The 24108-nt window shown below is 39.5% G+C and overlaps 1 protein-coding gene across 12 annotated transcripts in view; it reads right to left on the bottom strand.

Annotated features, from left to right (window-relative positions):
• Nucleotides 1-1887: 1887 nt before the first annotated feature.
• Nucleotides 1888-24108, bottom strand: part of mical3a (microtubule associated monooxygenase, calponin and LIM domain containing 3a) — a 106838-nt gene continuing 84617 nt past the window's right edge. For 9 of the 12 annotated variants that reach the window (XM_066724126.1, XM_066724136.1, XM_066724131.1 and 6 more), the window contains 12 exons: nucleotides 23258-23335; nucleotides 22357-22467; nucleotides 21601-21683; nucleotides 19448-21311; nucleotides 19225-19319; nucleotides 16723-16773; nucleotides 14806-14913; nucleotides 14507-14600; nucleotides 11942-11992; nucleotides 5630-5729; nucleotides 5447-5520; nucleotides 1888-4814 (listed from right to left, as the gene is read on the bottom strand). In XM_066724126.1, the coding sequence (XP_066580223.1) occupies nucleotides 4630-4814; nucleotides 5447-5520; nucleotides 5630-5729; nucleotides 11942-11992; nucleotides 14507-14600; nucleotides 14806-14913; nucleotides 16723-16773; nucleotides 19225-19319; nucleotides 19448-21311; nucleotides 21601-21683; nucleotides 22357-22467; nucleotides 23258-23335 (2894 nt within the window). In that variant the 3' untranslated portion in view covers nucleotides 1888-4629. The remainder of the gene's footprint in view (nucleotides 4815-5446; nucleotides 5521-5629; nucleotides 5730-11941; nucleotides 11993-14506; nucleotides 14601-14805; nucleotides 14914-16722; nucleotides 16774-19224; nucleotides 19320-19447; nucleotides 21312-21600; nucleotides 21684-22356; nucleotides 22468-23257; nucleotides 23336-24108) is intronic. The other 3 variants (XM_066724132.1, XM_066724134.1, XM_066724135.1) reach the window with 3 other exon arrangements.

The raw sequence follows: 24108 nt of genomic DNA, 5'->3' as shown, positions 1-24108 counted from the left end.
AATCGTGTCAATTATTATCATTGTATGTAAAAAGCTGTGAAGAAAACCATTAAAACAAATAAAATACAAGTGCCAGGCCATAACTAAATGTTACTGGTATGGTCAGCACTAAAGCAAATTAAACCAACATATTTGTACAACTTGATTGGACATTATTTGTATTGTAGTTTATAAGCAAACAAGCAATGAAGCACTATATATAAAGCATATATACACGCTTCTTCTATTTTAATTTACTCATTAACTATTGTAACAAAGATACAAAATATTTGTAAGGCTAATAGATTACAGTTAGTGAATATTTTATGTACTTACCACAGTCGTGTGCATCAACAACAAGTACACAAACGAAGCACCCGAGAAGGAAGCACACTTTGAAATGTGTCCCCCTCATGCTCATTCACAAAGTACTCCTCACCGCTCGGCTTCAACAAACCAACTACCTCAGTACTTACTCCTAAACCATGATTTCTATCCCCACAGGAAACCACTACAGGTGCGTGACATCACTAGAGGACATGCAAACTTCCAGGGTAGGTAAGCATCTTCAAATTGGATTATTCAAAAAGGCAGTTTCATTGTGGGTAATCTTAGGAATTTAGTTAAAAGCATTTGTGGTTGGAGGTTTTAGAAAACTGTGACAATCACTGGAAAACCTTTTAATGGAGGGATCTGATACACATGTACATATGTATCCTTGTCACAGGGTTGTGGAAGAACCAAAAACACAGTGGAAAGAAGGCAAGTATATTAATAATTGGATGGTAGTTTCATAACTCGGAACCAACCCAGATAAGAGGTGCAAAACACACAGATGAGCAGTGATGAAGCTAGTACAGGGGAATAGAAAATATAAGTTCCTCAGGGCAGAAATCATTGATATATTTTAATTCAACACCTATACTGTGTGGCTCTTGTACTTGTATACACTACTCTTGTATCAGATGTGTATATTTAATGAGATCACCATATCAGCCTTTCACTTGAGTTTACCTTCACTTCACCCCACTTCACCCATGGGTAAATTGCTCCTTTCCTCAACGCAGCCTGATGTACAACCACAGATAAGAGACTGGAATTTAGGTTCGTCCAGTCTCTCTCAGTCATGTGTTTGCAGTGGCACATCAGCGGATGCTTACGTGAATTAAGTGCTTTTTAAAACGCAGTTAGAATTGCAAATCCCAATTCCACACCCTTAAAGGTGCTTAAAAACATGGTGCGGACAACTCCCCACACTGTAGATGTCAAACCACAGGCTGAACATCCACACCCTGTAGTTTAACGTTAGTTTGGCAGATCAGATTCCTCAGACGACACAATAGAGAGGAAGGGTAGAAGACGGAAAACACTGCGGAGGCACACCCCTCAAATCCTCATCATCCTGACCTGTGGGCTGAAAGTCATGCAAACCATACCTATGAATCAGTCATAAGCTCCTTTCCATTAATCTCCGAGAAGTGTTATTATGCTAATCAAAAGACACAATAAGAGTATTGAATAGCGCCCAGGCCTCCCTGAGGTTTCTTACTTCGATCTACAGCTTCTCCTCTTTTCCATGTCACACCTGCAATGTGTATGATTTCATCATTTATATGGTCGTCTTCTACTTTAATTTATTTTTAATCTGTTGACTTCAATTCAATAGCTCCCATTGCCATTTTAACTTTCAATGATGTCACACTTTGTTTTGCTCTCAGATAATTTATTTTACCATCTCTTCTTTATTTCCATGCTCCGTGTCGTGCAGTTTCTGTATCACTTTTGCGTTACGTGCCCAGGTTTCACAGCCATAAGAGAGCACTGATAGTATGCATTGATCTATTTAACTAGGCGTGTCATTTTCTTGTTCAGTGAATGAGGTGTACGCAATAAACATACCTTGTGCCCTTTATTTAAATAATGACTGCATTGCTTTATTGCCCCCGTTCAATGTATTTTTAAATGCAGAGCTACATGACGTGTAAATTTCAGTCAGGAGTCAACAACAGTAATGGTTTTAAAAATTAGGATTTTTTTTTTTTTATACATATTATACATTTTTTCACACGTTAATAAATAATAAACAATAAAAAAAAGTCAAACATACCACACAGCTTCTAAACAGTCAACCATGAATTCTTAATCTAGTACAATTGTTACTAGGCCTCACAGTTCTTTTTACCCCACAACATAAAACCTGACTATTTGTGCAACTATCTAGCGAGTGCGGTAGTGCAGTCCAACTGACAGATGTACAAATTGGCAGCATGCCTATAATTTCCACTTCCTCCGTTGCAGATCTATAAATTCAATATGCTGTTTAACGACATAAACAGATTGGCTGAAATCAGATTCAGTCCGTTGCATTCCCTCTTCACATTTTCCCCGGTGAGCAAACTGTGTGCAAACTGTTCATGTAACTGATATGCTATGGAATTAACACATTATTTACAGTTTGCCCAAAGAAAAAAACCTTGGAGTGCTGTGACATTTTGATTTTTAAATTCACAGAAATCTTTCAAAACATCACACACGGGGAGTGAACATTGAAAACCTTTGTGAAATGAACAAAGGCATCCTTCAACTTTCCCAAAAAGCGATGTAGCACACTATAGACATGACCACTTTAATATCTGTTGCTGTTCTCAGTAAAACTCCCTTTTCAAGAGTTGGTTAACAGAGTCCCTGAACCCAGACTGACGCATATGGTGGAAGAAATGAGAAATTACTGGTTTAATTACAAGATGTGCATTTAGAGGCTATGTACAAAATAATACTGTATAAAGTATTTTGTACACGAGTGCATTTACTAGTAACATTAAGATTTTGTTTTAACGATTTGAAAAAATAGCCTCAAAATAGTTTCAACTTAACTGTTTGTGGTACATATTTATTTTTCAGTGAAGTGAAATTCATCACTTTCTCCTAAAACATAAAAAAAGCGGCCATTTCTTTAATTGATGAAACTCCACTGAATTGTTACAAAATACGTTTATATATCAATGGGTGATTTACCATCAGCGTTTTAAAATTAAATTGTAGGAAAAAGAGGAAAGCAGTAACAGGCTGGAGGTAACTTGGAAACTGAGGCGATTTTGACTGAATGTGCTCCCGTTGCGTAGCTCTTCCGATGACGATCATAGCTTAGATGTGGATTGGTGTGCTGGGGCCAATTCTGCATGAAGATTGTACAAATTATATCGAACAAGAAATTAATAAATAAGTAGCGGTAAAATACAAAAAGGAGAATTCCCCCAAATCTGTGTGGTTATTTGCCCCAAGGAGGTAAAAACAAACACAACCACACACATTATGTATATGTGTGTGTATACAAAACCAACAATGCTTATAGCAAAACAAAAAAAAAGTTAATACTGCCTTCATTTTGTGACAAAAAAAAAAAAAAAAAAAAAAACACAAAGTATAATGTTCTGGACATTGTTGTTTTCCCTCTCAGTCAATGTTATCGTAGAGGCTGTGAGATTAACAAGACTGAAAACCACAGGGATAGGGAAGGACAGTTCAATGTACAAGAAAAGAAAACAAAGGTGAGGGGGGCAAACTAAACCAGCTGAAGCAACGCCAGCACCACACACCGAAGGCGCAAACGACCAATCAAGACCAATCCGGAAAAGACACCGCTAGCAAGATCACAGGAAGCTACTGCGGAGAAGCAGAGACATGCTTGCATTGATTCTAGGCGATCAATAGGACAAAATATGACATTGGCTGGTTGTAAAATGACACATTCACTCCATCTTTCCTACTATAGACGATATACCAAGAGAAGAGGGCAGCCAGTACACTACACTATTTCCCTCTAGAACAATGCAGGATTCCCGTACCAGTCTTAAACACCATCATAAAACAAAAAAGACACATAACAGAAAACAAAAATCAAAAACATGGAAAAAAAAAAAAAAAAAAGTTGTTAAAAAAAAAAAAAAAACTGAACCAGATTCATAATCCTTACTGATGTCTTGAGATACATGAGTCTTTGTGCAAATGATGAAGGATGATCCAGATGTTCTTCACAATGGGGACAGATGTGAGTGGGCTCATCATGACAAACCGCTGATAAAGTTGTTTGTTCAAACCTCCGATAGCAAAGGTTTGTGTTTTGTTGGGGAGAACCAGGTGAAAGACATGAGGAGACGGGGAGCGGGAGGAGAGAGCCGTCTGTCCATTCGCAGGACCATGGAGCAAGTACAGGGACAGAGCATCTGCCTGTAACAGTCAATAAATTAACACTTTCAGTCAAAACCAATATGTTCTGAATGTTTTTCTTAATTATATATAGATATTTCTCAATTCCTCAGTATCAGCAGGACTTTTTTCTTCTCTTCCCATCACCTGAACCTGAGAAGAATATCCTCAAGTGAAGGCTCGTTTTCATAGAAAAGAAAAAAGAAAGCTTATAGAAGAATCCAAGTTCTTCCGCTTTCCTTTTCCACCAACCCAGCAAAACGGGGCGGGGCTTCCGGAGAGCAGAGAGGATATGTAAACTTCCGACAGCATGAAAGAAAGGCAGGCATGCTTGAAATGCATTCCAAACACGGGGAGGAGGGCAGGTGTGGTCGAGACCACCTGGATATTGCAAACCGCGAGGCCTGGCTTCTCTGTCTGAAGACCACGACTGTTCAGAGACACTCAGGACCAGTTCCAGTTGAATCCCTTCGAGAGCATCACGGCCTCCAAGTCCTTGTCTTCCTCCTTCTCTCGCAGCCGCTGCTCTTCCAGAAGGGCAACCAGAGAGTCGCGCTGCTCCACCACCTCCAGCATCTCGTTTAAGATCTGCTTCTCCTCCGCCAGCTCCTCCTCTGTCTTCAGGTGATCTAGGAGAGTGAAGGGAAGGTTGGCCTGAATGCCGAGGGGGTGAGATTGCCCTAATCCCCACCAGACTAAACCCGATTCCTGGAGAGCCTAATAGCCTAATCCTGACCTAAGAAGGGACTACACAACTTTGGCTCCTCCAAAAGATCTCAAATACATAACGACTGTTTATTGCAATGTCGTTTCTAACCATCCAGTCACAAAACATGACAAGACCTAGTCGAGTATTTAAGTAACCACTTGGCAGTTCAGCTAAACCCCCATAAATTGGTAAATACAAATATCAAAAAAGTATAGAATCTTTGGGGTAATCTTGCATAAAACATATGGCAATTTTGCACAGTAAACATGAACAGTAATTTGTTTGCTTTCCCATGGTTTTCCAAAGCATGTGCTTTGCTTTTCAACAGTTTTAATTATGGTTTACTACACCTCTGCACACTTCATTAAAGCACAATGAAAAGGTGGTGGTTTACTGCACCATGGTGTGTTCCACAGTAAACAGGCACTACTTCCAGCAGCAATTGTACCTTTCTGTCAATCCTAAGGAGTTTCTGTGTAGATGAAGGTGGAGGAATAGAAACATACTAATAGCCACTGATCTAAAAGATACAAACGAATAGAGGGCTTTTACCATCCACCGCCATGCGTTCCCTCAGCTCCTGCTGTAACCGGCTTTGGCGATCTTCCAGCTCCAGTTCCCGGGCACTGAGTAGACAAAGTGAAAAAGCATAAACTTATAATAGTACATTTCTATCTTTCAGCACCAAAGTAAACAATGATACAAAATATCAAATATTAAAAAAAAACTACTCACAATATCATTAACTCCGATTCGTAGCGCACCAAGGCATTTTTCTCCTGGACGAGCTTGAACCACTCCTGCATTAGCTTGGGGTCGTCCTTCTTGCCCATTCCTGCAAAAAGCAGAGAGGATTACCATCAGCGCGAGGCCCCTCTCGTGTGGGACAGCTGGGTTCAGATTGACACAGGCAGTGCAATGAAAGCCAAAGCCAGGATGTCTTTGCTGAAGAATGAAAGGCAGGTGAGACGACCGAGAGGAACCTGGTCTATCTGAACAGCTACAGAAGATGGTGTGGAGAGCAATTTCAACTTGCTACGATAGCCAGACCTGTGTTGCAAGTTCAATAATCACTTTTTTACTTACGAGATATCGATCTAGACTGCAACGTGGAGCTCACACTTCATTAACTCCTCGACATGAAAGGAGGTTTTCTCTCTCTAGCAAATCATGCTTATACTCATTTGCAAAAGGACACAACCCTATTACTTCTCATTTCGATTTATCATGCCATTAGATCTTCAATGTTTCGGTTTGATGACAATTTTGCAAATATAACCTCTTGCTCATAAACAAAGAATTTCAGCCACTTAAAATTATTATAGAACCGTTCAATCTCAACAAAATAAGAGAATACTGTATGTCTTTGAAAGTCACTTTACTTTCCCCCCAGTCTTCTGCACAAGGGGAAAAAAAAGCCTCTTTGCATGCATCAAAGATGCAACCTTAGCATTTGCACTGACGAAATCCTACTGCAGCCAACTGAAGAGCAAGTCCATGCGATAAAGCAGAGAAGCCCGCAATACAACCAATTCTCTTTAAAAACAAAATGTGTGGAGCAAAGCGTTTTCAATGGGACATTACGTAACCTCGATGTAGCATGACGTACTTAGCCAAAGAAGTGGAAGTTCTTGCAAAACAAAAAGGAAAACACAGTACACACATAAATAGAATGGTGGTGCTCTTTGACATGGAATGTCATTTTCACTCAAGTTGCTGCTGGCCATTACAGACAGGGGCAGAGAGGCAAAGCAGAGCTCCTCAGACCAAGAACGGAAATACAGCAGACAGGTTTTTCAATTACTAACAGATTCTCTTTTTCGATGTCCCAAACCCCCCCACATAAAAGCAAACAATAACAAAGTCCAAAACAGTTTCAGTCTGATACCAAGGTCAAGCTACCCTTCTAGCATTTTACTACAGATATATAAGTATTTATTACAGAAGAGAAAAGGGGAAGAGAATCAGTCGGCCCCGTTACTTGAACTGCCAAGAATCCAGTTGCTAATACAGTACAGTGTTCAGTGGATTGTCCGCCAATGCAAGACATATTGTTGGTTCAATCCACACATTCACATAAAAGGATGTTTTAGATTTGTACAGCATCAAGGAAAAGCATCTATTTAAGATAATTTACAAAATAACAGCTAGATATTGTACTTAACTCATCTTTAGCCTACTTGTACAGAAATGTATATTTTTAAAACAAAAAAAATAAAAAATAAACAGCCAAGTACATCATAGTATCCATCACAATTACAAGGCATGAGAAAAAAACATATCTGCTAATCTGAACCAGAATTTAAAAACTAAAGCTGAAATTCAACATTTCTACCTGATGGTCCTGTGACATAAAACAAGTAAAAGATTTGCTAGAAATAAACTTAAAAATTATTTTCTACAACCAGTGAACATATCATTTCAATGCATGATATCCAGGTTATGACATGCAGACAGGAATACAGTACTGGACAGTGGAATGAGTGTAAAAGACTCATTACATTTATTATTCATTACAGTCCACAAGTCTATCACTCCGCTTTCAAAATAAATGAGCAATTCAACTAAAACACCTTTAATGAATCATGGTACAGGTATGTCGAAACATGATCAGCATGCTTGAAATCGCCCCAATCGGGCATCTAAAAAGACAGCCTGTGCTGCTTGCCAAGTCAATTCTTTACTTTTTTTGGAAGAGAGAAACGACAGCCACATCCTGGGAGAAACTACTAAGCATCGCCAGACACTGGAAAGAAAAGGGGGGGACAGGGTAGAGTCCGGGGGGGTTCTGCTGGTCCAGGAGATGCCATGGTAACCCTGCTGCAGCGAATGGCACGTGAGGCGAGGTTACGTTACCTTCATGGGTACAGCAAGGGCAGAAGGAGATAGGTCTTCGGCGAGGGGTCCCGACATTGGGCTCAACTTCAACAACACAGGGGAAGGGTGGAGAGGGGTGCAGAGAGAAGAGAGAGAGAGGGGGGGGAAACAAGCGACAGAACCAGAGCCACGGCACAGAAAACAGAAATAGTGAGAGGAAGAGAGATGGGACGGGGAAACGGGAAGGAGAAAGAAAGAACAGGGAGGAGAAAATCAAAAATAGCAGCAAGAGTAATAAGGGAAAATAAAAGCTTTCTAGGGAGGGAGAAGCGGAGTGGCTGGCTGCTCAGTGTCATGAAAGAAAAAGACAGTGTTGTGTGAAAATAAGAGTGTTTAAAAAGGTGCTTCAGTCAGAAAAACAATGAAAAGAAAGTGTTCCTCTCCCCTTTCGCACTGCCATAAAAGCCTTAATCGTGAAACAGTAAAGGGTATTGTGTCCATCCCATCCAATACCAACACAAGGCTGTTTTACAGCCTCACCTACAGACACAACTGGGGGATTAGGGTCTGTTTGTGCGTGTGTATGTAAAAGTGTTTATGCAACTTCAATTCCTGCCAAGTATTTGTGCCATAACATACTCTCTCACTAAACATCTAAAACAGGGGAAGCTATGCTTGATCACGTAATCTTGTGATTACTGCTGTGTTATAACAAGGTGATAAACATGTAATACATATGATTTGAAAAGTAAACCAGTAAACCACTGCCACCAAGGCATGTTTAAATAAGCAGCTGCAGCAGCAGCATAGAGAGGCCTCTTCGGTGTTTAAAATGAAGGTTGTAACCAAACCTTTTCATTAAATTTAAAATCTGACCCAACAGGAAATTAGATTCACCACTTCCAGTAAGAGGTTCCTGAAGTTATGTACCTCACTTATAAATCACTGGCAGGACTGATTTGCTGCAAATACCAGAGACTCTTGAAATTGTAACATTTAATTTTAATTTAACAAATAGATTTGGTAAACTCCTTCCCTGTCACATGACCGGATGAGATGCATGTCAGCTATATATGACCGATGTAGCTGTTATAGAACAGCAGCATTTTCCATAGGCTAAGAATTCAAATTAAACACTAAACCATATGCGTACTTCCTAGATTTAAAATAAAGTGCGACCAGGAATTTTAAAAAAATAGGAACAGCCGGACGCCAAAAGTGTTGGAAGATGTGAAGGGAAAAATGAAAAAAAAAAAAAAAAGAAACTGTAGAAAATCTGAAAGAGACGTGTAACACTGATAGAGACAGGAAACACAGTAGGTTGTGCACAATTTGAAGTGAAAGAGCTGGGAGAGTGTAGCACTGTTTTTACCACAAGGGACTATCACAGGCACACCGAGGGCCAGGAGTGGAACCAGGATCAGACACTGAGCTACCGTCTGCTTAGAGAAGACAGGCTTCTTCTGGGACTGACAACTAGAGGAAGTATACTTCTGCATCTAGTCCTGCCTTGATATAAACCTGGGGACAAATGGTCAATTGCTTAATTTTTATGTAATTACAAGTAAAACTGATGTTTAAAAATATTCTCTCAAAAGGAATTAAAAATGAGAATCTTGCAAAAATCTGCACACACATACACACACGCACAATTAAGATTAGCTATGACACATAAGTGAGTTTTGTTGTTTAGGTTTTCAAAGAACTGACTCCACATGTGTTAGACTTCATTGTTTGACATTGTATGACAATTTCTTAAACAAAAACAAATCTGCTTCACACAAAAAATAAAAGGAATGCATTTGTCTGTGCAGGAAATTAAACTGTATGGACCATCTTTTCAATCTTTCATTGACAATATGATAAGTGACATATATCCCAAATTAATGTTTAAGCAGGTATGTACCACTCCAAAAGAAATATATTAAAAACAAAGTTCCTAAAGTTTCCCACCTTCTTCCAGTAATCCACTTTGCAGTATCTGTACATCAGGTACAGTTAATAACAATAGCAAACTAATGTGTGTATACAGAAGACTTTGATTATCATAAAATGGTCACAAGTATACAATGCACAAAAATAAATATGCACTGTGCTACAAATCAACTTTCAAAAATAGACTACAAATAATGGTCTACGCTTCTCTAGAAAACAGACAATACAACTGAAGGCAATTGGAGGCTTGACATGGGTTTTCAAGAGCTGCATCTTTTGCACTAACAGTCTTTACAGGGTCGTTACAGATTTGAAAGCAGAACATTCAGCTCCAACAGATGGAATCGCACCCCTTAAACCAGACCAGGGTGGAATTCACACCCCTCTCAGTGTGTCCTTTATTTTTACCTTTTGCTTTGAAAGCCTTCCATGTTAATTAGCCTACAGTATAGGTCAAATGCGCGTGATTTTGGTCTTTCATGCACTGCCATGCCCACCAAGCACTTAAGCTTTTAAAACAAGGCGCACATGGATCCACATTCCTGTGTCATGTGACCCAGAGATTTTACATCAAATAGATGTACAGCGTTCAGGGGAAAGCAGCAGTAGTAACCCCACAGGAATTACACACAACACTCAACAAAGCTTAACTGTGTCTGTACATTTCCAAATGTGGGTGAATATCTGATTATGGGGACCTACCCAATCTTGATATAAATGTCTTGGTTCTTATTTTGGTTATTTTCTGAATAAACAATCATATGGTGCTGAAAAACATACCATTTTGTATGTTTTATACACATATTTTGAGCTTCAGTAATCTGTGAATTATATTTTAGAGACTAAATAAGGGTAGTGGAAAATATTTTCCACTTTCTTGCAGTACAGAATGAATGGGACAGAATCTGCAAATTTATAATTTTTTCTACAGTGGGGGAATTGAATTCAGACAAACTACATTTTAATGTCTTTACCATCTTCACAATCACTTTTGCAAAAGCAATTTACATATGGTAATAGAAAAAAAAAATTCTATCCCATTAAAGTAATACAAATGACAAATTGTCAAGCATAAAATTGTAACTGTTGATCAGCACTATGGTCACTGTAATATGGCCATGTCTTACAAATATACAGTAGTACATTTGTTACAATTACTAGAGACACAGTTATAAACGCACTGCATAACACCATGTTACCAATTACCACAGAATAGGCGACTAAGACATAGCTGAAATGGATAGGACATTTTAATTATATAACTGACAACTTCTGCGGTTTGTTGTTCATAACATCAAAGTTTACCGAGCAATGAACAAGAACAGCATTGCCACAAAAGAACGCAAATCCATATTCACAACTCAGGAAACAGGTTTCAGCTATGGCTCTGTCAACAGATACAGGTTTAATGCAATAGTTACAAAAACTCGCTGTTAAATCTAACACAAGGATACCAATTCTGGGGCTAAAACATACAACTAAGATATAAACTAGTGGGGGAGGGGGCATTATAGTGTAGTTCAATACAAGGGTCTGTAAACCACTTTCCAGTTTTATTGTTCCTCTGTAAAATAATGCTTAAAATAAACTCACAGAAGCTAAAACTAATCCAGTGACAGATTCTACAAAATCATTTTCATATGCAGCCATTTTAATCTGATTTCAATAATATAATTTAAACAGCTTATTTCAATGCATGTATAAGAGCCAGAAACACATGCAAATCAGAGACTACTTCACTATCTTTTTGCCTGTATACAATATAAAATCTATTAGTATGGCTGTATATATAGTATTTTGTTTAATGAGCAATGTGCAGTTTGGGTTTATTAGTGTTTTACCAGTACAGGCTACATTTAAATTATCTTTCAAAATTTTTTTTTCCCCACAATGAAAATTAGAAATTGCCTGTGACACGAATGAGATTTTGGGACATGTTACTTAAACACTTGACCCGTTCCCAAACGAAGACCTTTACACAGATACCGTAATGGGACTTAACCCGGTCCAGCAATTTTCCACTGGAGATTTGACAAGGTTAGAATGAATCGGGAAGTGATGAAAACAAATGAATACGTTAATTCCAATTAAATGTATTAACTGCAGACTCCAATCAATACAGCACACCAGTACGGCACTTTGAAGATAGATTGTCGATTCTAGGTTTGAACTGGAAAGGGTTTGGGATTAAATTTCACACGAGGGGGGAGGTAAGGAACAGAGGTACATGTAGTACAGGGAGGAAGAGGGGGTTAGTTGTTAGTTATTGTGGAGGGACAGGTTTGAAATACATACCACCCAGATGCAAGTCGATGATTTCACTGTAATTAGATTCTCCCCAATAGTCTACAATAAGGATATATTAGAGATAGTTATTGCACACAGCCCAGGCTGGGCAGCACCATCTGTAATGAGAAATCATGCTTGCACTAACACCCACCTTGACAACATATATACAGTACATACACTGCATGTATATATCATTGTCTGTGTTGGGGGACATAGATTTGCTTCCCTGCTGTGCACATCCTCCATGTGTGGACAAAATACGGTCAACACCTACATTTTTCACTTTTTAACCTATCTGTTGAAAGAAGCATTTATCCATCATGCTGAACTTAAGCAAAGGTTTGCTTTAGATGTGGTTCATCCCATGCAACTCCAATAACTAAACAAATGTATGTGGTTAGGAACAGATTTAGGCAGATGTTTACTACTAGTCTGAGAGAAAGTCACACACAAAAAAACATGCTTTTGTGTGGCCGGTTTAAGGATTCAGAAAGGCTGGTATTTTAATTTGCTCCAGTGAAACCTGAATTCTCCACTGGCCAAAACTACATTTGAAAATGAAATGGACGATAATGTGTATACTATGAAGATCATATAATATAATGTTTTTGATTTTTCAGTTTGGCAGTAAACAACAAGAATAATATTACTAGAAGGAAAAACATCCCAAAAAAACATAGGGCTGTTTGATTTGCTTTGCGAGTTTGAAACATTATGAGCAAATCATACCCATGTGCAGCACACAAATCTATGTTAAGGACATTTCTCAAGATAGAATGGCATGCAACTGATGACAGAGAGAAAGGAAAACAAGAAAAGGAGAGAGAATAATGTTCAGAATGAGATTACTGTTGCTCTATACATACACAATTAAATAGGTCTGTAAAACCACTTATAGTAACTGCTCTTCATGTAGGAGTTTTGTACTATTCAAATAAGATCATTTATACATTGTTTAAGACTTAATAAAACCACAGTTTCATTGGATGTGCCAAGTTATTTGATAATGCAAAATCTCTGAAAGAATGACAGTCTGAAAAATATTTAGTCGTAATCTACTGATGGAAATACTTCCTTTTACCTTTTACATGAAAAATGGCCTTAAAACCACTAATCTGAAATTAGGGCTTTCCCACATGCATTACCAAAATAATCTACTAGTCTCACTTCACTGCTATTAATTTATTTTGTACATTTATAAATATTTTAGATTAATTGATTTTCTGATGCACAACTATTTGAACTGTAGGTGTTATGCAGACCGAATAACAGCTATGTGCTTGTGAGTGTAGCAAGACTAGATACCATCATCAAATGCACATACCTGGCCAGCCCAATACACAGACTGACACAATAAAATGCAACCTGAAGGAGGATATAATTAGTATCTAAAATTAATTACTGTAGATTTTGCAGCGTTGGTCTGAAGATATTTAAGTCACTTCCAGAAAAACAAACTGGCAAAATATTCAAGATGTTATGCACAGTTTTTCACATTCAATTCCAAGCAAGTAATAAGGCAAGCTTAAGTAGGTTACTTAATTCCAGATTTGAACTGTGCTGTAACATAGTATTCACAAGAAACTGCAAAAACCATGATGGACATGTAAACTTAGATATTCCATATTCTATACTCATGAAACCATTTAAAATAGAGACTCTTATGGAGGACCTTGAACAGACTTTTCCCTTTACTCTGATAAATTAAAATACTTTATTTGATCTCAAGTTCCAGATACTCTAGTTCATGTTTTAATCATTTCAGAATATACATCACATACACTATTTTCTAGTGTTACTGAATTGTAAAGAACACCATTTTTTTTACCCAAGTCATACTGTATTTTTACTATTCCTCAGGATTGTATAATTCCAAATAAAGAGAAACCATAAGCTGGTTGAGGAGATGTCTGAAATTGGACAATGTTTTTGAATGTAAATGAACAAACAAATGTTCGTTTTTTCACATTACCTAACAAAGTGCTTTCCCGAATATTGGCTTTACCTGGTACCGCTGAATTTTGTATAGTGCATAATATGTATGTCTGTGATAGTCCCTTGTCTTTAAGTTTCATCATTGTGTGTAGGTCTTTGAGAGATATGGGACATTTTTAAAATTTGTACTAGGATATGCATATTAATAATTTCATCTAAACAGTTAAGTAGAGAACTGCTTTTATTACACTTGGGCATCTGCTTTCAAAGCCACTTTGTCTAGAGTTCATCCCTGATTGAATAGTGCAGACACTGCAAACAGATATTGCCTGGTTGTGTCTACAGCATGCTATGCACAGAGCTCCAAACTCTTTCCCCCCAGGGATCTCAGTTGGGTTCAAACAATAGAGAGAAAGAGAGAGAGATGAGGGCGTGTCTCCCACAAGCCCCTCGAAAGTCATTGCATTTTACGGCCACATACAAATCTGGGTCACAACCTTCCTTCGCTTTCGAAAAGGACTAAGACTTGAAGAGGTCCTAAATGAAATGCCACATCTGTGGGTGGCCCCTAGGCAAAACTTCCTTTACCTGACAGCAGGCAGAACATTAGAGGGAGTGGGAGGAAATTATGGGTACCTGCTTCCCCTCGCAGCGCCTTTTCCACCGCCACACCACGCTCCTCCAGCTGTCTCTGCTTCTCCTCCACCTGCTCCAGCTGTCTCTGGATTATCTGCCACACACAAGCACAGTCTCTCAGTAACTATACCTGTATACGTTTGTGACAGACATCACACTGGCTTCTTAAGAGCTCATTTAAAGTTAACATACAGGCAAGTGAATACAATGAGGGCTCTTCACTAGATTTGTGGGGTTTAGTTGTGGGACACCTGCAAGACCTCCATTCTGAGAACTGTGGGGTGTGCTGGACATGGTACCTGGGCTCGGTGAAGGCGCTTCAGCTCTTCCTGTTTGGCTTGTCGACGGGCAGCCTTCTGCACTCTGCGCGTCAGCTTGGCATTGAGTTCTTCCTCCGTGTACGCTTTCTGAAATAGCGTTTCGGAAAGACTTAGGTCACTGGACTCCAACACCTTGTCTCCTGCAACCTCTGTAGTACATTTAGTGGCTCGTTGACCTGATATGGGGGCCGAACACTTACATTTTAGCTTGCGTTTCTATAAGGGAAAAATGAGAGAGAAGCTAAAATAACCAATGGACAGACACACTAGTTGCTGGAGCCCGTTGAGAGTACAGACTGCAACAGATACAATCAATGGGCTTCAGATAAAACCTACATCCGCATCATTACAATCGTTACTGTACACGTTTACACCAACTGTGTAAAGAATTTATAACAGAGCTAAAGACTGACAGGACATCGATTTCAAAAGGAGAGGATGAGAAGGATTTGGATTGGTTCCTCGATAAGAGGTATAATACTAAAAGTATATATAAGGAATGTACATTATATTGGTCACATAAGATCCCAATTCTTAAAATATAGTGATGGGGCATGATAATTACATTGACACTGAAAAAATACTTATTAAAAATTGAACAGAAATAGGATTTAACAACCTTTAACATGACTAATCATGAAAGGGAAAAGAAAAATACTTCAATAGTCCAAGACCAATTAGAAAAAGGCTAAATTATATTTTTGAAGGGTCTTAAGTTGTCTACTGGCCAGGTGTGGGTTAAAACATGTTCCAAGCATCATACATTTTTTGCCCAATTGGTTGTCTCTTTAAACTAGAGGAACTTGTCAATCCTTCAGGACAGGGGCTGAGTGACTGAAGGGACAGTAGGTAACCAAACTGTTCTAGGGCATGAAAAAATAACTACACAACCTTCCTCATCACACATCAGAATGCAAATTACAGACACAAAAGAAACAAACCGAGAACTTTCTATTGAAACACTGATATTCTTGTATTTATAACCAGTACTTTTACAATTAAATAAGTAAATTTGTGAACTGGTTCAGTTCGCTATAAAAGGACTATATAAAATAATGAACAATTTGCAAGGTTCTGTATGGTGGCTTGCTGAAGACCTACTGAGGGAAAACTAATTTGAAGATCACTAGATACTGTTTTAGAGTGCTAGAGACAACAGCCTGGTCCCATCTATGTCAAGTATGCGAGGAATTCAGACGTTTCAACATGCTCTTCTCCTGGGAAGCATATTAGGCATTTGGGCAAAACAAAGAATGCCATAATGAAATTTCTCACCCCTGCCGCATACTGGATGTCCCCAATTCCCCCTGTGGATGACAACCTCAGTCTGCCTGCCAGCTGCTTTGATATTAATTGCAGACCTCACAGCGGAAAACCGAGACCCTTTTGTGCCTTTTCCCCTTCCCCGTGTCTTCAGCGAGCCACCATGTCTCTCGAAATGAGCAACTTGTGTCTTTTGGAAATGTTCTGCATGCATAAGATTCTTGATCTCTGCTAGCGATCAAAACAATGCATATGCTGGCAGAGGAGAGAGAAGCGCAGCAGGATACTGCTCAAAGAGGGAGCACATAAAACAGCTATTACACCTTTTTCTTAAGCAACAGAAACAAAAATGTATAGATAAGAGTTGAGCAGAGAGAAGGGTCATAGCTTGACAAGGGTCTGTATATATATCATACTATTGTAGCTGCATTAATTTATTCAGTCTTTTCAGTAACAGATGTATCGAACATGGAGATCACCCTACCACGGTACTTTTCTTTGCCATGTTATTTTGCATGCTTTTTGAAAAGATTAGTAATGCCGTAAAGGTTAACATGTATCAGATGAACAGGAAGCCGTTAGAACGCAGTGGTGCATGCATCAAACTTCATTACCAACGGGAATACACACTACCTTTGATGTGTATGATCTCTTGAACGCCAAGGCGTGAGGAACATAAACAGACTTTTGGAAGACGAGAAACCAATCAAAACAAAAACACACAAAGGAAACAAAAAAGGGAAACAGAACACAAACAAATGGTGTGATTAAATGAGTTAATGTAAAGTTAAAATAATCAAAAACAGATGTGTTGAAATAAAAAAATCAAAAAATCAAAATGTAAAACTGAAATGAATTCCTACATGAACTAGGGCTCCTGATTTTCTGCGATCGTGGAATCAGGCATTGGAAACTGAATTGAGTGGCTGCATAATAATGTTATTTTAGCCTAACATTATTATGGGGTGGGGGGAGATGTTTATTTTTTTAAGGAAAAACAAAAAATCAGATTTGGGCACTTCCGCAAAACGGAAAAAAATTTATTGGGCCTTTTTGAAAAACGCAATTTCTCAAAATGGAAAATCAGGAGCCCAAACAACAAAACATACATACACACTTAGAAATGATGTAATCATTGTAATGAAAACTTTTAAATCAGGCTGAAACCTCACCCTATATAGACTTCCCCACATGAATATTTCAAGGGTTTTCTATACCCACCCATAAGAACTACGGTGCTGAAATGTCCATTGAATTAATGGAGAACCTGACATTAGACTCCACTAACACATACGGTAATTCAGTTCTCAAAACCATTTTCTCAGTTGTAGCACAATTCTTATTTGTAGATCACATATGACTGTTTTGGTTCTCCAGCTTTTGCATTTTTGTAATTTTAACAAATGTGTAAAAATTGAGTGGCTTAGACTAATAATACTTGACTTGTTTGTAATACTTATAGTTTATAATTGCTTACAAGTGTAGTTTATATTTGTTTTCCAATGCTTTAAGGGGAAAGTTAACTGAAAAAATGACGTTAGAATATATAACCCCCATGTAATGTCATAAGACTGTAATATACAGCTAGGTTACATCACATACAGACAAAGACACTACACTAATGACTAATGAACAAAGCGATTAATGCACACCATTTACTAAAGTGTTAATGTAGTAATAAATTCAAACCCTGTATAACATTACATGGGTATATAATAAGTCTCTAGGTGATGTTACAGATAAAGAACATACACCTTAAGAGATGAGGCTGCCATGTGAATCTAAAAGTTACATTTAGAGACAAACTACTTGGGGAGTTTGTTTTATAAAAGACATTTCTGCAGCAAGACAAATCAATATCTTTGTTACAAGCCAGTTTATTTGAGCTTCCTCAATTCTCAAGCAACATTTGAGTGCTTGAAGGTCAAACCAAGTTAATCAAATTAAAATGCAGCATATAAACACAGCCAAAATGGGTTTTAAACTGTACCAGATTTATCCTGGTATGAATTCTATAATTAGTTCTCCAGCTACACAACACAATACAAGAGGTTCTACTTAAAAAAAAAAAAAAAAAAAAAAACTACTACTAAATCAAACACAGGATAATTACTTCAATGCACATGTAAAGTCCCTGGGAGAGACAGAACCAGACAGGCAATAATTAAAAACAATACCAGCCTAATTTACAGGTGGATTGATTAGCCCATACCAGAATTCAACTCATGCATGACTAGAGAACTCTGGACAACAAAAGGTTTTATTTACCCTAATATGCAAGGCATCACTTTGGATAGCAAGCAGAGTACTGTACTTACTACCAGTTTCAAAAACACCTAATTTTCAGGATATTATCTCTTACTTTACAAATGAAATAACCAATCTACTCAGGAGACAGTGGTATTTATATTTGTAGATATTTTAAGTTAGTTTCTTTGAGTTTTTAATATGCTTATAGAGGCTCAGAAACATTGTTACATTTTCACTGAAGAACATAGACCACTCCGGCTCTGTGCACATTGGAAGTACTGTCCATACACATCTAGTCTGAGATCTACTGCACAGCACAGGAGAAAAGCTTTTGGATTTCGGCTTAATTGTAGCTTACAGTTATGCTTCAGGAGACATGGGGAATGTGGCAAATTTCTAACACCTTTTACTGTGAATTAACAAATGGCCAACAATCTTCTAATGTATATCTATTTTTAAAACAAACAAACTAGATAGTTTCCACTACAACGGACTCATATTATACCTCCTCCTTTTTCTTCTGCATGTCTGACACTAGGTCAAAGATGTCAGAGATCTGCTAGAAGCATAAAACAATTCAGAATAAATACAGCTGAAGTAGTGTGACTCATACAGATAAGCCTAAAGGTAGGAGAACTACAATAGGGAAAATCAAGTAAAAATTAATGACCAGCAAAACCTTTTTTAACTCTATGTTTCTCAGAAGTAAAGTACAAGCACCAGTATTTTCTGAAAAACTTAAAAACATGACTGTAGACTGTGGGTGAGAATATCAAAGATGAATACAAAAAATACAATTTCTAATAATAGCCTGTGACAATAATGCTTGTATAAAAAAAAAAAACAACCTGAAAATACACTGTGAGCAGGATATGAGAGACTTACGTCTGACTTTGACTTCTGGGAAGACCTTTCCAGAACATCATCACAAGAGAGGTCCGAGTCTTCAGAGAAACTTAGGTTTTTACGAAGATGGAGATCTACACAACCAGAAGACAGGAGCGTTCACATTGATGCAAGCCTGCCTTTTACATTTTGCAACATCTCAATAAATGTTAAGCCCAATAAACACATCTCAGAAACTCAAAAAAAAAAAAAATCTACATACATTCCTCACCTGCTGCCCTCGTGAAGGGTGAAACCCCTTTCTTCCCCGAATCCACAGTAGTGACACTGGAAGGAGTGCTGGGACAAGACTTGTCATCTTTCTTCTTCTTGTCTTTCTTGTATCCAGAAAAGACGGACTTCCAAAGTGACTTGTGCTTGGGGGCTTCCTCTGAACCGTGCTTGTCCGAGACTCGGCTTTCATTTTTGGACTTCTTCTCCTTCTTGTTCTTCCGTGGAGAAAAGAGGGAAGTGCGTTTCTTGCTTTTTCCTCCCGTGGAACTCTCAGAGGATGCCACCGAGCCCTCTAAGCTCCTGCCACCCTGGGACAAAGACAACTTTTCAGGCAGGGTCTCATGCTTCCTGGACTCCAAGGCTTTCACCGCAGATGTTTTTGGGGTCCCCGATGCCAAGGGTGATATTTTGTAGGCAGAAGACTCGGCAGAGACATTCCAAGCTGCTTTTGATGAGCCTCCAGCTTTAGTCGCTTCCGATTCTTTCATTTTAGAGAGCTGCTTGGCCATCGCATCTTTCAAGGCTTGGCTCTTCACAGACTTCTCCCTTGCTCGCATTCGTTCCTCTGCGATCTCCTTAGCTTCTGGAGAGACCTCTGGGAGGGCTCTCTGTCTCTTGGTGACCACGGCTCCAGGGATGTTGGGTTTGCCGTTCTCCATAGCCAAGGCTAGATGGAGCGGGGGTTTCTCTTTCTGCGGTCGGCTAGTCGGAGGCGTGAAGAACTTCTCTTGGAAACTGATGTCCGGAGTCCTGTCATCGTAGGTGTCTTCAACGTCGTCGGCGAAAGGGATTTCATCCACACTCTCCACAAAGGATTTTCGCACTTCCTCTCGCTTCGATCGGCCCGAATCCTGGATGGCTTGAGGTCTCAGTGGCACAGGCTTGGGCTCAGGTTCTGGCACATGTGGCTGTACTGGGACTGAGACGGTGACTGTGACTGTGCTGGGCTCAGGCACATTATCCCAGCTGGCTTGGTTCTTCTTACGCCTCAGGGTTGCAGGCTCTTCATTCTCTGGCGGGGGCGGAGGAGGGCTGGAAGGTGGCGTCAGCATGGTCGATTCTGAAGTATTGAAGCTCTCACTGGCCAAAGTCTGAGCTGTGCTCCCATTGAGACCTAGTCCTGAACTAGTGCTGAGATCTTTCTTCTCCGAGTCTGAACTCCTCGGTTCCTTCTCACTGGGAGACAGATGCTGGCCCTCCCGCACGGTGATGGGCACTCTCCTCTGGGTCGGCTGCGGTCGGTTTGGGAAGATCCTCTGCTCTTCTGAAAGGTCCTCAGGAGTGTAGGACCGAGGTGATGAGGAATCGGGAGTGTGTGCTAGGATGCTGATCTCTTGCCCTCGGCTTCTCTCCAGAGGAGTGAGACCCAGACTCTTTCTGATCTCGGCGCTCTTCAACCAAAACTCCTCAATGATATCGGTCTTCTTAACCAGCTCTTCCTGGGTTTCTTCCAAGAGCTTTGGTATCTCTGGAAGTCCAATTTCCGGGGCAGATTTGGCCAGAGGTGTGGAAGTGACCGCTGGCACTGGTTGGATACGTACGGGAGACTCGGATGAAAGAGGCGTGGAGGCTTCGGGTGACGGGAGAGGCTGGAAGCAGATGGGAGAAAGGGGACTCGTGGATGGAGTGCAAGGAGAAGGTTGAGTTTTGACGGGAGATTTTGGCGCAATGGCTTCCGGGAGTGGAACAGGCTGAGAGCAGATGGGGGAAGCTGGGAGGGGAGGAGAGAGGGGGCGACTCGCTTCTGGGGTCTGAGAAACCTTAATCGCTTCATCTGAAACGAATGGTTCTGGGAAAAAGCGAACCCCCGTGGATTTCTGCAGGGATGAAGCTGAACATGTTTTATAGGTAGCCTGAAAAAAAGGAAATAATTGACACTTTATAATATCAAAACACACAAAATGCATCTGCTTGTTAATGGAGAATTAAATCTTAATAGAGGATAAATGTACTCATGGCAAATTACTTGCACTTGCAATTCTAAATGCACTTAAAGAGTCTAAATGAAGCCATACTATAGAAGTTAGACAAGGTTATGAAGTATACCACAGCAATGCTAACTGAACTAGAACTGTAATCCTCTCAAGGACTTGATGTGATGTAACTTGGTAGCATTTTATTTAGGAGAAACAAATGGAATACCTCTGGTTCCCGGTCCTTCAAAGTCCTGACAGGCGAGAGTACGTCTTCACTTTGGGAATGCACTGGACTAATGGAAGATTGTCCTGTGGAGGAGAATAAAAGATCAAATTACTCCCAGACACTGACACAAAAAAGCTTGAAACACTGCATGAGAAATAAAAAAAAAATGAAAGAAATGAAATTAAGAAAATTAGAGCAAATATTCTGGAGTTCTTGAAGTTTAGGTCTTTTGGTTTGCTATTGTCAGACTGCTGTGCAGAATATGCTGTGATTAAGTATACCAGCTCACATTGATCACAACTGAACAGGTTTAACTATGTATCAGAGGTCCATAAACAAAAATAAAAATAGTATTCTGACCTACAGAATAGTACAAGTGTCAGCAAGTATTGAAAAGCATTCAGTTAATGAATAAAGTAATAGACTAGGAAATGGTACTAACTAACCTACTAATGGTAGGAAAACAGATACCTAATGATCTAAATTTTGAATTTAATAGATCATTTACCCAATTGAATACCTACAGATTATCAATACTAATAAATTGCCTTGTGGATTATTGCATTTACTAAAATAAAGTAAATCAAATAAGACCATTTCTGCACAGATTCAGAAATTCCTGATCATTAAAAACTGAATGAAAACCATAATGTTCCAGCCACGGACTGATGTAAATCGCTCACATAAACAAAGCCTCGGTTATATCTTATTGACGTTTAGTCTCCAGGAGATCACAGAAGTGTTGCAGTAAGTTACCCAAGCTTGACACCCGGCCCGGGTCCTCCAACATCCCTGCCTCCACTTCAAGCTGCTGGTCATCTGGCCGATGTAGCCGAGCTTCCGCCTCCGCGTCCGAGGGAATGTCATCTGTCAAAGGGCAACCAATCCCTGTCAGTATACTGCCTCCCTGACACTCAGGGCAGTGTGAACAGGCAAAGCAGAGCACAGAGTAGCCTCGGTCTTAACTCGGTCTTATCTCTTAACTAAGATCAAGATATTGTACTGACTGGCAATTTTGCTACCAGCACACACAAAAAACTATACTATACACACTCTAAGGATCGAACATTAGGGACTGGGAATGAGCACAGATCGCAGTTCAGCCTTAATCTACAGTGTGGGTTATTAACAATCTTACATCTCCACATGCTTACTTACAGACATATCTAATCCCCTTTAGTAACACAATGGACAGCCTAGTGTAGACCATATGTCCTAAGCACCTCTGTCTTCAGTACAATGAAGCACTGTGGGAATATAACCGTCAGCTGTGCTCCTTTAGCACATTGAGTTCTGTCTGCTAGTGACTATTTCTTCCACTTCCTGTCTCAATCAGATAAACCTGCAACAAACTGCTTCCTCAGGTCAGCCCTTTCCCTAAGGGTCTTGTACTGCCCGCTCCTCTGTAAACACTAATTCAGTGCATCTGCTATAGCTGATCATGTGGAAGACTGGGTTATCATTCAATAGATGTGTAGATAATTGTCCAGTAAGAATTAAATGTTAAGTTTAGAAGATAACCACCAAGAAAACATTTGTTTTATTAATTAGGTGGTGGTTTCAGTAAGGTTTGAAAGCACAAGACCAAGCAACCCAAGAGAGTGTGTGTGAGAACTGTTTCAGGGAAGGTTCACCCTCTTTTTTTCCTGTTACACACCCTCATCCAGCTCAGTGCCTGGCTCCACGTCAGGACTGTCCGCTACTGCCTCCGGATCATCGTCATCATCGCAGGGGCCTGGAGATGGACAGGGCACAACTCAGTCACTACAGCTCACTTCACAGGGCTGCCGCACAGACCGCCCTCGGACCACATCCAAAACACAGTGCTGCTGAAGCCAACAAGTTCACACAGAGTCAGGAAGACAAGATGTGTGTTAGTAATTGGGATGAATCAACTGACAGTGGAGATGAAATACTCCATTTACTTTATGGAGGGAAATCAGAGCGGTTTGGCAAGTTGAAGAGATAAGACAAAAGGGAAGGGGACAGAGAGTGTGAAATGAAGGTATCAGGACCAAAAAACGCAAGACCAAGCCAATTAGTTGAACTAGGCTGACTCCGCACATTGCAAACATTTCGCATCTTAAATACAATGAGAAATGAACGTGTAGGTGACTTGCAAATCAGCGCCGTTTGGCAAATGGCACGAAGCTGGACAGTAAATGCACAAAAAAAAAAAAAAATCACACTACTGCTACAGGGATGTCGTTTCAAAGCCCAGGTTGAGCTGTGTATGTTAATATCAATTAGTGACATATGAGCAACACGCTTTCATTGTATAAAGCTGGAATTAGATGGCAAGTAATTTTTTGAGAATATTTTTTTATTTAAATCTGCTTTTACTCTGGAAAAAATTATTTGCATTAAACTCATGTAAAAAGGTAAGACCACCTTTACTTGGATCAATATTTAGATAGCATGTTAAACATTACTAGAAATTGATCGCAGCTTTACCCATCTGGGTGGAGGAATACATGTAAGGCAAGATAATGTACAACATCTTAACTG

This window comes from Amia ocellicauda, chromosome 15 (assembly GCF_036373705.1).
Source record: "Amia ocellicauda isolate fAmiCal2 chromosome 15, fAmiCal2.hap1, whole genome shotgun sequence".
Taxonomy (NCBI): domain Eukaryota; kingdom Metazoa; phylum Chordata; class Actinopteri; order Amiiformes; family Amiidae; genus Amia; species Amia ocellicauda.
Note: the sequence above shows the minus strand (reverse complement) of the source record. Positions and strands in the feature narration are given on the sequence as shown.